Consider the following 15,324-nt stretch of genomic DNA (forward strand, 5'->3'; position numbering starts at 1 on the left):
CCATCCACGCTTTCACATTGCCAGAATATTCTCCCATTTGTTTTTTATGGGTATAAGGTAGTAAGTAACTGGGGTTTCAAAATATACTCAGTTTATTGCTACACCTCCTAATGAATATTTAGACTTTAAGCATTGTAGTAAAATCGATGAGCTGAGATCCAAGAGAATGTTATGTGCACCTAAATCCCATTGAAATCAAGCTCATATAAATATATGCTGGATTACAGCCATGATGTGTTTAGAATATTAATTTACTCCATCCTGCTAAAATCGCATCCACATTTTTATGACTGACAGCCAGCTACTATTTTTGTGTTGCAGGAAGTTTCTTTTCAAAGGGGAAAGGAACAGGCAAGATTACCATCATACAGGAAGAGCTGTATGACACTACAAACTTTATTTTGGTTTTCAGTTTAACTAGTTTGGCTCCCTCCCACCCAAATCCTGGGAATTATAGTTTGGTCAGTGTACTGAGACTTCCCTAGCTGCCCTCACAGAACTATATTTCCTAGAGTAGACAAAGAAGAGGGCATGAATATGAAACCAATTTGTATGACAGGCATACTACTTTGGAGTTTTGTATTGTGTTGTATTTTTATTATTCATTTAGCTTTTTGTAATACATCCAGAGAACACTTGTTATTGGGAGGCTTAAAAATAGAATTAATAATAAATTAAAAAATAGCTGTTACATCGATGGCCTTCAACTGGAGGGTGGGTGGATGCAAAAGTGGCAGCAATAGGTAACTTTTGTACATTGTAATCTTCTTATTCAGTTTGTTACAAACCATACAGTTTTCTTGACAGTGGAATAAAAATATTCTAAATAGTAAAGTGCCCCATCAATATTTTCTTTACCATTTATTAAAACAATCCCCTAAAATTGAAGACTCTGTAACAAAATAAGTGTAAACATTGCATGAAATACCACCATTGTTTATGCACACAGATACTTCGGTGCGATACATGAATCTTGCCCAGATGCATACTGTGTACAGCAGGTTTTTTTAACCATACGATCCAACACCTTGCCCAGAAATGGGATATTGGAGACTGAACGATAATTGTCCAATACAGTGGGGTTCAAGGAGGGCTTTTTCAACACAGTCTTACTACCTGCCTTGACGAACGGAGGGATTGACCTCTCTGCTTACCCACTCAACCAGTCCCCCTCTGAGTGCTTTTATGAACCATGAAGGGCAAGGATCTAGCACACACATGGTGGCTCTCACCTCTTCAAGGATCCTGTCCATGCCCTTGGGCTGCACAAATCGAAAAGTATCGCTAGATGATGTTGATGTTAAACACATGTTGCCCTTAGAAATGATGTTACAATAACATTTTTCTCATTTAGTGCAACTGCAGGCTAGATGTTATTTTTAGGCCATTTTCAAATATGAAATATATTATGGGAAGGGTTCCTCTCCCCTAATAAGCAGCAACAGAGCCACTTGTTCATAAAGGAGAAGCCCTTTTAAGCCTGTGTTCTTCAAAGAATCTGCAAACATCTTCCAAGTAGGGACTACATTCCTGTCAGAGGCCAATGATTTCAAGTTTTCTGTATAACCCCTGCCCACAATAACCCAGTACTTGAGCTGTTCTCATTTTCACCTATTGAACATTTTCCAAGTTGCTTCCTCTGCCTATAGAGGCCCGTAAATTCTCCCTTCTCCTGGATTGCTGTACTGGTGATGCAACATCACAGCTCTCAACAATTGACACTTGCCTACTGTCTTTTGTGGATAGTGGAGTGTAATAAGGAAGAAAGAATGGTTTGAATAAGACCAGATTTCACAAAGGAAGTGGAGATAGAGTTTAAAAACAAATGGGGTTCCTTTTGGGTGTGCCCCCCATAATCAAATAAAGAGTATGATTACCCCTGAGGTGCAATAATAGTTTTGAGAGTTAAAAACAACTTTGGAACTTTGGGAAGTTTGTGCTTTTAAAGTACCTGTATGTATATTGGAGTTTTTGTTCTCAAAAGTGGCTCTTCAAAATCACCTCCACAATTTGTTCAGCTCTTAAAATGTAATATATTGCACCAGATCATCTCTGTACAGAGGGTAGGTTGCCAAACTCTGTTAACAGCAGTTACCAACACAACATGGAAAAAATACATTCTCTAAAAATTCTCAATTCAAACATAGCTTCTGATTTTGGGATATCTGGTGGTGTTGGGTTTTCTTGTTGGTGATGTTTTTGCAGTTTTTTGCTAGACTCCCCTGCCTCAACCACCACATAAATGTATTTTTTTGGAGTTGCAAACATATATTCCCAAATAGCTTCATCCCAGGTACCTGTTTCCCTTGAATTATCCCCTACAGTGCTAAGCTGTTGCCGTTGTTGTTAGCTAAATCACACCCTGGGCGGCAGCGCTCCTAAGATCCTTTGCATACCAGGAAATGGGTTTAAGGAGGGAAATGTAAAAAAATCATTAAAAAATCAACGGATGACCCAATCTGATTCAAATTTTGTATTCTTAAAGTTCTCCTTAATATCTATTACTGTGCCAATTTTGATGTCTTTATCTTTAAAACTTATGCAGATGTAAGCATTTGTTTAATTTTTCTTTAAACATGATCCTGCGCCCCCAGTGGCCACTCAGAAAGCAACAAATGATTCGCTTGAAAACTAGTAGCTAAATACCTAGATTCTATTTATTTATTTATTTATTTATTTATTTATTTATTTATTTATTACATTTTTATACCGCCCAATAACCGAAGCTCTTTATAGCACAATTAAAGCAGGATGCATGGGAGTACTTCACAATAAAAGCAGATTATAAACTGGAAAACTTTGGAGTCCTTTGCACGCAATTCAAAGTGATTGCACAGTATAACGCTGGTGTGATAAAGCTCTTACACTTACTGTTCTCTTTATAACTTGTAAATCACTGAAACTGCACACTGCCCCATAAAGGCCCAAGTAGCTGTCTGGTATCCCCTGATGCTGCAGAGTCACTGATGCTAAGAGGGTGCCAAGCTGACCGGTAACCTAGATGATAGACTATGAGGAGTCCTATGTTGGAGCAAGGTGTGCATATAATATTTTTATTAAATACCCTGTGTGCGTTCTGCTTTTCTCAAAGAGCATGATCTAGTAACTTATTTCATGAAAGCCATGGAAATGTCAGATGTTGTGTCTCGCTATTAGCGAAAGGTTGTGTCAGCTCTCTTGTTAATACATTTAGAACCCCTCCCCTGCAAACTCACCGCAACTGACAGCTAACGGTTTTGACTAAAACTATGTAGCCTTTTGCAATGTGCTGTGAGAATACTTTAGGAATATAATAGGCAGCCCTGTTGAGTCAGACTAAGGATTCATCTAGTGTGGCATCTTATTTCTGATGAGCGGCCGGATATTTCTGGGATGCTTGCAAGCAAGGCATGAAGGCAACATTCACACACACACACACACACACTCCCCAGCAGCTGACATTCAGAGCCATATTGCCTCTAAGGCCACAGCAAGACCTAAGGTTTATCCTGGGATCATCCCGGGTTCACCCCTGCCTGAGCACTGGATCCGCTGTGTGTCACCTAGATGAAGAGGTTTGACCCCTGGATGATCCAGGGATAAACCTTAGGTCTAGCTGTGGCCTAAGTCTGAAGATCCCATTTAGCTGTCATAGCTGTTAGCTGTTGATAGTCTTACATTCCATTAATTTGTTTAATGAATTTGAATTTGAGAGTATCCTTTTGAGCAATCACACTGGAATGCAAACAAGTGACCCAATCCAGTCTCTATTCTAAGTGTTCTCTATTATAATGAAGACCTCTAGGTGCAAGGGAGTGTTCCTGGTACTACTGGTAGCAACTGATATAACTCTCTTCCCTATGCATTCTCTGACACATTGAGGAATGTTTCCCAGCCCTGTTTGAAGCTGCTTCGACTCGATGGCCTTATAGGCTCCTTCCAGCTCTACTTTTGTACCACAAAACACATACTTTTTTTAAGAACACTTGCCAAAATGTTTGATTAGGGGAAGCAGTTGCAATAAGGAATTAGGTGAAAGGGATTTTCATTTGCAAAAAAAAAAGGTTTCTCCCCACCAATCCATTATATTTTGTACAATTATCATGCTACCATGACTTGATAAGACTAGTGCCAATGTTTTAATAAAAGGGAAGTCAATATTGTTGCTAAAGCTATCTGAAAGCTATCTTTTATATACACAGCTATTTTATTTGTATAAAGTTCTTAGATTATAAATAAAGCAAAAGTCTCACATGTCTAGAGTTGTCCTACCTCCTTTTTAGCTAACTAGTTTAACAGGCTACAAAGCTAATAGCATTAGGAAATCAGCCTTTGTCCTGTAGCATTTTAATGGAAATGGTGCCATTTAATTTTTATATACACATGAATGAGCATCAATATATATTGCATTATGCATTTATCATAAACCAAATGTCCACTTAGTGTTACTGTGTACTTTGTTACTCTACTTATCTCCTCTTTTCTTCTGGCCTTCATAAATTTTATTTTTTTTCCACATTGCTAGAAAGTGTATACTATTTCTGGTGTGGGGTGATGGTTCTTATCATGTTCCTAGTTGCAGTGTTAATGATTATGTAACAATTTTCTGTGTTCACATAGATGCCGTTCTGATTTCATTTCCTTGATATACTGCACGCACATGCGCGCACGCACACTGACACCCATGTACGTTTGATTTTCATTTGAAAAGCCAAAACCTAGTGATGAAAACTGGATGTTTTCCTGCCTTCCAAATTCTATGCAGTGCCAGGAACCTTTTGCAGTGGCCTTAGTCATCAATATCAGAATTGGCTGAGCTTTAATTGTGATCTGTAGACTTGTTTTATTGCTTGTACTATCAGGAATCAATTTCTGTGCTTAATGGGCCGTGTGTAACTTCAATCAAGGAGACTTACCCTTTGATTTTATTTAATATTCCTTTGGCAAAGACACACACACACACACAGAATACTTTATTCAAAGTTTAATCTCTAATATGTAGCGTATGCCCTAAACTCATGAATACATGTTTTATTATGGTAGTAGACATATTTTTTTAATGAAAGCGATGCTTTGCACTTGACCTTTTATGTCCAAAATAAGTTGTTAAAGAAAAGAGACTTACAGTGCAGAGTCATACATATCTTCTGAGAAGTAAGTGTGTTTAGGATTGCTGTCTAAGGACTCCATCTAGACCAAATTAAGCATTTTAAGTCATACTGATTTCAATAGGAATTGTGTTCATATGGTTAATTATTTTTCCCACTCAAGTCAATGGGATTCCAAACTACTTAATTTGGCTAGATCATTCTGTAACTATCACTAGAAGTATTGCCAGCCATAAAATCTGGCAATATGCCTCATCTATTTCATCAACCACGTGTGTTTATCTTTATATATATGCTAATAAAATGACTCATGTAGTTCAGGTTAATTGCTTATATGAACATTTGCAGGATGATTTATTTATTTATTTATTTATTTATTACATTTTTATACCGCCCAATAGCCGAAGCTCTCTGGGCGGTTCACAAAAATTAAAACCATCATAAAACAACCAACAAGTTAAAAATACAAATACAAAATACAATATAAAAAGCACAACCAGGATAAAACCACGCAGCAAAATTGATATAAGGTTAAAATACAGAGTTAAAACAGTATAATTTAAATTTAAGTTAAAATTAAGTGTTAAAATACTGAGTGAATAAAAAGGTCTTCAGCTGGCGACGAAAGGAGTACAGTGTAGGCGCCAGGCGGAGGACTTCTCTTCATTGAGAAAGATACTTCTTCTGTTCCCAGCCCATCCTTTATGTGCAGTGTCTGTTGAATCCCCTGTGCAGTAAAATTAAAATTAAAAACATACCAGAACTTATTCAATATCTTTCACTGGTGAAGATATTATTGCAATCCTGTATGTCTCTGGGAGGTCATCCCAGGGGTCAGCAGAAAGGGGATGCCCAGGGGTAGAGCTCATTTCCTCATGGTGCTGTGATAATTATTCAAGTTTTTTTGAAATAATTAGATCTTTCCGAAACAAACCTACATATGTAAGTGGAAGAGCAGGAGGATTAAGACATCAGTATAACCTCAGAAGAATCTAAATGTTAAGTGTCTTAAAGATTTCAGATTTATTTATTTAAAAGTGTTTTCTTCTTTGCAAATGACAAGCACTTGGGGAAATAATTATCAAATAATTATTATATTTATTTGTACCCCACCTTTTGCCCAATACTGGGCCTCAAGCCTAGGGATTGGGGAGGCTTTCATTTATTTCACATTTTGATATGAATTGAACTGATTCACACTTGCTGAACTAAAACACAAACTGAAAAACAATTACCCTTGACTTTCATTTTCTGTTAACTGATGCCATTATTTTTGAGAAATTTCCTGTTTTAAAATTAAATGTGACCATGTTGGTCTTTCTGGGCAATTTTTCATTTACATATATTTGCATTTCTATGTGTTTTAATGGTTTTAAATTTTTGTGAAACACCCAGAGAGCTTTGGCTATGCAGCAGCATAGAAATGTAATCAATGAAATTAAATGATTACATTTTGATATCTAGAGAGCCATGGGTTAAATCCAACATTGCATGTGTAGTCTTCCCCTCACTTACCACCTTGCTCTCCTCCAACCTGCAGCCCTCCCCAGCCCCCACATCTGTTCTGGAGAGTCCCTCAAATCTCTGAAGCAGATTTGTGGGGTGTACAGGGAACGGAAAAAACATTCTGCCAGCTGTTTTCATTCTACTGGTGGATGGCAAGATACATCCCAATGGTTGCTGTTCCCAAGTAGTTTGACAGCTTATATCTTAGATCAAGTCCTGGACAAAATTTAGATTTAAGTTAAGGGCTGCCACCCCTCCATGGCTAACTGTTCTAAGGCACAGTCACTTATCATACTTTATTGTGTTTTCCAAATACATTTAACCAGTTAATGGGAAGATAATTGAGTATCCAGTATTACAATATTTTCTCCCTTTGGCTGTGTTCCTGAGTTTTTTCTGCATCTTGAGATCACCCTAAGAGTTTTGTTTCAGCAGGCAATAAAATATTCCCAGTACTAAATTACATTTTGTCTCCACCCACAGTGGGTGGGTTTGCATGAAACGCTAACCCCCCCCTCTGCAAATGAACTACTCAGTGTGGCTTGTTCACTGAACAACCCATGGTATGCCTGACAGACGATTGGGATTTCATTGCCTTGTTCTCCCCCTCCAGCTGGCTCTGTCACTTATCCCAAGGGACTTCATGGTAAAAACTGTCTTGTCTCCTCCTCCACACTCTGATCGCTAACCCTTTTTATTCACGATCGTATCTCAGCATGTCTTTCAGATATCTCAGCCTGGCTGCTTCATCGTCGTTTGAAACTTAATATGGCTAAGACTGAATTGCTTGTTTTTCCTCCTAAACCTTCTCCTCACCTCTCATTCTCTCTTACTGTCAATGATGTTACGCTTACTCCGGTCAATGAAGCTCGTAGTCTTGGCTTTATATTTGATTCCTCGCTCTCCTTTAGTCCTCATGTTGAGGCAGTAGCTAAATCCTGTCGCTTTTTCCTGTATAATATTGCCAGGATTCGACCATTTCTGTCTGTCTCTTCTGCCAAGACGCTTGTTCATGCACTGGTTATTTCTCGGTTGGACTACTGCAACCTTCTTCTCTCTGGCCTTCCTTCTTCTCACATCAGTCCGTTGGTTTCTGTCCACCACGCTGCCGCTAAGATCATCTTCTTGGCTCGCCGCTCTGACCATGTTACTCCACTTCTGAAATCTCTCCATTGGCTTCCAATTCACTTCAGAATCCAATATAAACTTCTCTTGTTGACCTTCAAAGCTTTTCACGGTCTAGCTCCGCCCTATCTATTTACTGTTTTACTCTGTACAGCACCATGTACATTGATGGTGCTATATAAATAAATAATAATAATAATAATAATAATAATAATAATAATAATAATAATAATTCTTTGCTGCCTCAAAAATGCACAATTGGGATTGCTTTGATTGCTTCCCCTTTTAGTTCAGCGCCTCCCCCCCCCCCCGGTGCTTTAAACATGCACAATTGGGGTCGCAATTTTTTATTGTTATTTTTTTTATTTAGTCTTTTGCAGGTGTGCAAGTTTCAGCTGTCAAAGGGAGTGGCATAGGGGAGTAGATAGCATACAAGGAAATTGACAAGACAAGGTTGCCCATCCGCTAATTCGCTCACAGTTGCAAAGTACTGGGACAGAAATAATAACATACAAGGAAATTGACAAGACGAGGTTTCCCATCGGCTAATTCGCTCAGAGTTGCAAAGTACTGGGACAGAAATAATACTAAGAGGAGAAAGGAACCTGGTGCCACGATTCAGAAGCACTGAAAATGGGGGGGGGGGGGAGTCAAAGCAGTAAGTGTACCAAAAGGGGGGACGACAATATCTCCCGCTTGGCAACGTGATCCTCTCAATATTAAGCATTGGGCTCACATTTCTCAGTATCCTCCACCTTTTCTACACTTTCCTGACTCTCCAACTACTCCAGAAAGGGGAGCTCTTAACTCTCCCCACTTTTTTCACCACTCCTTTAGTGATAAATTCTAAAAAACAGTAGAACTAGATTTATGTAATATGCTTCAAAAGAGTGAAGAATAATACTTAACTGGGTTTTACCATGTTTTGTCTAGGCAACTTACAGCTTTCACATGATATTCCTAGCATGGATGATGTAGATCTGTCTGAAATAGAAGAGACCACTTCTGTTAGCAGCTGCTTTGCATCAGAGGACACCACTGAAGATTCAGGTGTTATGAGTTCCCTTTCTGATATTGTATCATTGGATTCTCAAAATGACAGTATGAGGTCAAGAGAGAAGTCAATTGGTGCACAAGAGACGTTGGCTGAAATGGATTCCATGTTTGTTGCAGAGTCTAGTTCTGTAAGGAATAGTTCCTTCAACAGTGATGGGTCTGGAAATAGTCATCAAAGGTAAGTTTCATTTGTGAGGCAATCTGGAAGAATGATCTCTGCTTAGTGTAGTGTTTTTCAAGCTAACTTTTTTTTTTAACCTTTTGTTGCTATATCAAGAGCCAGCACCAAATTAACACATAAGGGTTCATCCCGATGAAAACATTTGATGCCAAAACAATTTAATATCATATGTTCATAGCAGGTAACATAGGTCATTTTTTGTAAATGCCACTGTTGCAGGCTTTTGTTTTCCAAATTGAGTTCCTCAATGGCCCTTGTCCCTTCAAGTAATCATGTATTTTTAGTTACTATAGCAACATTAAACACATTGAGATGTTCTGTTTGTTCTCCATTATCTTTCCATATTAATTTTTCTTATACCATAACACAATATTAATTTTATATCATGCAAATCTGAGCTTAGGTAAAATACTACTGGTCGGAAGACTTTGAGGGGAAGTCTTGTTTATGGAACTTAACATTTTTACAAGCTTCTGGAAACTAGGATTCATCCTGTAAATATTTTTGTAAACTTTTAACTCAAACACAGTGATATTGATATAGAATAGAAAGCAAGAAAACTAAATAAATTGGGAAGAGGCTGTGGAAAATAAAATAATTGGTGTTGCATGGAGGAAGTCAATTTGTAGTTTTATAAGATTAACAAGTATCCCCGTGCAGAAGATGGCTTTAAAAGGGGGTTGGATAAATTCCTGAAAGCAAAGGCTATCGATGGCTACTAGCCCTGATGATTGTGTGCTATCTCCAGTATCCGAGTCAGTAAGCCTGTGTGCACCAGTTGCTGGAGAACATGGGTGGGAGGTTGCTGTTGCACCATATCCTGCTTTGTTGGTCCTTGGCCAACGGCTGGTTGGCCATTGTGTGAACAGAGTGCTGGACTAGATGAACCCTTGGTCTGATCGAGCATGGCACTTATGTTCTTAAGATGACAACTGAACATTGCTCCGCACATGTGATCTTGTAGACAAGTGTGTATTTGCTTTTCATGTAAGTAATGAGGGTAAACTCATGTTTCATATGGATCCTACCTCACCCTGGTGATGGGAAGGGGCTTGGTGGTTCATTCTTGTCTCTCTCCTTTGGCCCTGACAGGGCCATTAAACTGGAATTAACAGCAACAAGTCAAACCAAAAGTATAGAATTCCATTGACCTTGACCCTCTTTGGATATTTGCCCATTCCAGATTTCACTCCCACAGTACTATATATGATATGATTAAGTAAAACAGACAAAGAAATGGTTAGTACAAAATAGGATTGATTCTGCTAATTTAATGCATATTGCATGTGGCGTGTTTTTTTACATCTAAGCAAGTAACTCCCAGTATTCAAGATTATGGTGTCTATTGGTCATATACCCATTCTTCATATTTATTTTTGTATTCAAAGACTTGGATCCCACCATTCCAATGCATTTTACATTGTCTAATACATTTTACATTGCAACTAATAGCAAATGCCAATAAAATCACAATACATCAACTAAAAACAATAAAAATAGATTAAAAATATACATGCAGGCATAGCAGTTAAAAGCAACTAAAATGAGAGTTTGCAACCATAAGACATCAGTCCAGTTTCTCAAATGTTTACTAGGTTAAATAAGTTTTAGAAAGATGTTGTTAAGTATGTTGAGGATGGATTATTATTTTGTTGAACAACCTTGCATGCCATTTGGCAGAAACGTGGCATGTAGATCTTTTAAATCAATAAATACACATTATTATTTATGTATATTGCACTATCAATACTAGTGCTTCATAAAGGGTGGGAAACGTATGGATCGAAGGGCCTCAAGTGGTGTTGAGTGGGTGGCCAGGGGTGGCACACATACACACAGAGACACTTATCTGTGTATATGTATACTCATGCACACCTTCTGCATATTGCTACGGCAAGGAGGAGCCTTTAACCTTGCCCCCATCCCAGTGATATAACATATTATTACTGGGATGGAAGCAAGGTTAAAATTTCCCCTTGTCCCCAATCACAGTGATCTTATTGGGAAGGAAGGCATGCAACAATGACTCTCCTCATATGTTCTCTTTCCCAGCACTCCCAGTTCTTCTGGGAAACGGACCCACATGAGGAGAGTTATTCTCATGTACCCTGATTCCCAGCAGAATTGGGGAACGGGGGTGTATAGGTATGACACCCCTCATGTGGCCGCCAATTGGGCTAAGGCACCCACAGCAGGCTGCATGGAGGTTCTGTGTTTCCCATTCCTGCTTTAATGTAAAAGTCCCTGCCGTGAGGAGTTTATATTTGCAATCATTATAACACACATTTATCTGAACTTAAACTAAAGAAATACCGTAGTGTGGGACAGGCCTAGAACACAGAAATCCGCAATAGTGTTTGTGTTTGTATATAGATAGAAAATGACCAATAACTTCCGTGTAAGATTTTGCTTGTGCTCTAGGAAGTATTAAACAGTCTTGCAAAGATTAGTTCATTTTATCCTTTAATTTGTTTTGTCAAGGCTTCAGAGGCCTTCAGGCATGGGTGGCTTTATAACCCAAAAGTAATTATGATCATTATGATGATTATAAGGGATGTATGACTAAAGTTTGAGAAAGTGCAACTGCAAGCCTTTTGAAAACCACAGCAGAGAATTGCAAACACTGCCCCATCAGCCGCCAGCTGTCAGCTGTGATACAACATGCTACAGACTTTGTGCTTGCATATTATCTCGGACAGCTCCTTTTATTTCTCTGAGCATTAGGTTTCCTTTCTAGTCATTATCTATAGTTTGCTTAAATTGTAGGCTCCTTTCAGCCGCTTGTTTGCATGTTTTAGAAATGCATGCAATACCCTAAATCCAAGATAAGGAAACAACATGCAGTGGCTTAGCCACCACGTTCTTCCCGTCTCCAGAACTGTCAGCCATTATGACCATCAACTCATAACCATCACAAAGTTTTATATTTATCTGTGGTACTTAACTGCCAGTGTTGATACTTCCAAAATAAAAGCTGCTATTACTCCAGCTTATCTGGAAGTCACAACATTGAAGCCCCAAATCCCAGATTATGTTGGCCGGTGGTACAAAGAAAAGTTTGGAGATACTCTGTTCTTTATCATTAATTCATGTGTGTGCCAGGCTGAACTTTGCAGTGATTCTGAGGCAAAGAGACAGTTCACATTGCAACAGTGCTGCCCAATTTAATCTACGCAATCATGTTTGGCTCACTTGTACCTGTCCACAGCCTTCTGCATGAAGGAAGTACTGTGTGAGTCATATGTGTACATTGGATTACAGGGTAACTCCTCAAAGGGGGAGGAGGTCAGCCAGCTTGGGGTAAACTTCTGCTCTGGAGCCAGGAGGCAGGCTCTTGTATCAACATCTGGAGGAAACAGTGCTTCCCCTACAATGCCCACACGACTTCCTGCCTCTGATTGGGGAAGCAGATATCAATGCGAGAACCCACCTCAACAACAATAGGAACAAAGACAGAAGATGCAAAGACGTAAAATCCAAAACAGATATAACATCAGCAGAGACACGCGGAAGCTGATTGGAGCCCAGTAGGGTCATCCCCAGAGAGGACCATGTGGTGAGTTGGGTTTTCAACTCCCCCCGCACGCGCTTTCCACTGAACCAGCACTAGAGGCAATCTCTCCACCCATGAGCTAGATGTTCCTGTTGCTGCCTTTATTTCCAAAGCCCTCCTTCCCTTCTTTCCACCAACTAGCATGATAGAATGTCAGAAGCCTCCCTACGTAAAGGCTTTGTTGTGCCTTCACAGCATTCCAAGCATCAGCAGCTCTTGCTGCCCATGCCATCTTCACCTGGTCCAACAACATCAACTTAGAAGAAGCAAACCCAGCTGAAGAGATGAGAGAAGCTCTCCCGTGGCCCAGCCTCTCTGTAAGGCCCCTCACAAGACAATTACAGCTGGAGGCCAGGGGCATGGGGTATAATGAGGCAGCCAGATGCAGTTTGTGACTAGGAAACTGGGGGAGAGGGGAATACCAAATCAAAGGCTAACTTGACAAGAGTCCCATTCTCAGGAAAACTGCTCTTTGATGACGCCTCATATTGATTGTCCTGGGGGGGGAATACAAAACGAAGGCTATGCCCAATCCCCAAAAAAGAGAGGGCAGAAAGCTGACCAAACCCACACACTCCTTTTGTCCATTCAAGGGATCCTACTCCAGGAAGCACTCCTATAGAGACTCCAAACCAAGATGACAGCAGTCCACAAAGACCAAGGCAAGCTTCTTCACCCAACATGCCAACAAGAAACGCTCCATGATTATGCTCTTTCCTTGTTCCAATTCCCCTCTCCAGCAGTCCCTCCAAATACCAGAGAATCTCATTCAGCCATTCTCCATCTGCTCCAGTTCTGGACCATTAAATCTGTCTCCAGTCAGGAAAAGCGACTGGGAGTGTATTCAATATTTTTCAAAACCTCCCACTGCCCACCTCACAAGCACCAATGTGGATGAGAAAGTTGGTTTTCTACCACCAATAGCAGTGGAAAAACAGGGCCCTGTTCATCAGAAGTGCTTGAAGGTTGCAAGGTTAAAATCCCCCTTTCCGGTGATACCAATCAAAATTTCTGTCCCAGTGCTGGTAATAATACTAATGCCAGGAGAGCAGCCTGTGACAGGCCACATGGAGAGCAGCTGAGGGCTTCATGCAGTCCATGTACCACAGTTTATTCACTTGTGGTTTAGATGGTCTCTAGGTTCACAATCCAAACATTTGGATAGTGCCTAATGGTAGTGTCATAATAGCTGACATCTTTGGGTTGCACAGTACTATAAACAACAATCAAAATGGTTAATTGTTAATTCTACATGCAGCTTTGTAGCTTGCCTGCTTTTTAAAATAAAAATGGGGGAAAACCTGCAAGGAATAACACCAAAAGCAAAACTGTAAGAACACAAAAACAAAAGCAGTAACTGTTCACAACTCCATTGATTTTTTTAAAAAACAAGCAAACATATTTTGACCCTTGACATCTGTCCATTATATTGAATTATTGCTTAAGATAATACATGGTATTCAGCAAATAATTGAAATGTCATAGAGATATTTAAATGTTGAGCTCATCTCTCCAAATGATCCTTCACATACACGACTTTTGTCCTGCCACGCTCCCATTTTTCCCGTCTGACAGTCCTTTCCAGCACTTGCTGTGTTAAAACAGCTTCTTTGGTTCATTGGTTGGTCAGCAGTTAGCCTGCAGTACACCTGCTCTCTCTCTCTCTCTCTCTCCAAAAGTAATAAACATTACTCCCTCGAATAGCAAACTCGGAAGGTGAAGTCTCGCATTCTGTTTCCCTGTCCTAAGACAGAATCCTCTACTGATTATCTCAAATTGTAAATACTTTTCCATATTAAGAATGCCTTCTAGTATTGAGGCTTTGGAAATTTTTATTCAAATCCTTATACCACAAGCACTAAATATTTAAAAATTGAATTATAAAACACTGAAAAAATGCTGGGAAATTCCACTGGTTATTTCTCTTCCACTTGAAAATCTTGCATAACTTTACTATTTCTTCTTTTAATTACTTCCTTACCTTTTTGCAATATTTCCCCGACGCTTAACTTCTCCAGTGTATGTTATAGTGTTCTGAATTATTATAAATCAGGTATTGCACATAGGTTCTCATAGATCATATCAGCTGCATTCCACTTTCAGGAAAATAAAAATAAAAACAATTATCTTTGCAAAAGGATAGCAGATCAGTCTGACGTATTTTATCTCTGGTGATCCCCTGAGACTGCTGTCAGCTCATTTCTATTATGACTAAGAGGTTATGTCCTCTGATGTCACTCCATTGTCAGTCCTTTTGCTGAGCTTGACCCCACCTTAACTAATGGGCAGGCTGCTCTGGGGAATTGCGCACTGAATTAATAGAAGTTCACTATTCTTAAAGTTACCTAGGATAAGCTCATGGAACCTCCATATTCACGGGCAATATACCTCTGATTACCAGATGCTGGGGACATAAAATAGAGGGGATTTTGCCTTCAAACCCAGCTTTCAACTGGCTAGCCACTGACCCTGTTCAGACAACACGCTAAGCCACAGTGGTTAAGCATTTTGAGCTAAACGTTATGGCTTAGTGTGTCATGTGAACCATGACTTAGCACATCATGTGAACTCTTTCTAACCATGGTGGCTACATAACCAGGGTTTAAACACACTCACTAACCATTTGTTGCAAAAGAGTGAGCGGCCTAGCCATGGTTTATTCTGTCATCTGAACAGACCCACTGTTGAAAAAAGGATGCTGGACTAAGTACATAATAAATATGGTTTGACCCAGCTGGATGTTAATTATTTCCAAAAAGAGCTAGGTTATCTGTGTTTCAATTTGCAGATTATACAAAGGATTATTCATTCTTTTC

The 15,324-nt window shown here is 39.4% G+C and overlaps 1 protein-coding gene across 3 annotated transcripts in view; it reads left to right on the plus strand.

Moving 5' to 3' along the window:
• The window catches only part of COBL (cordon-bleu WH2 repeat protein), a 162,201-nt gene that overhangs the window by 129,250 nt on the left and 17,627 nt on the right, over positions 1-15,324 (plus strand). For all 3 annotated transcript variants that reach the window (XM_063130343.1, XM_063130358.1, XM_063130350.1), the window contains one exon: positions 8,652-8,952. In XM_063130343.1, coding sequence (XP_062986413.1) covers positions 8,652-8,952 — 301 coding nt within the window. The remainder of the gene's footprint in view (positions 1-8,651; positions 8,953-15,324) is intronic.

This window comes from Elgaria multicarinata, chromosome 1, assembly GCF_023053635.1.
Source record: "Elgaria multicarinata webbii isolate HBS135686 ecotype San Diego chromosome 1, rElgMul1.1.pri, whole genome shotgun sequence".
Lineage (NCBI taxonomy): Eukaryota > Metazoa > Chordata > Lepidosauria > Squamata > Anguidae > Elgaria > Elgaria multicarinata.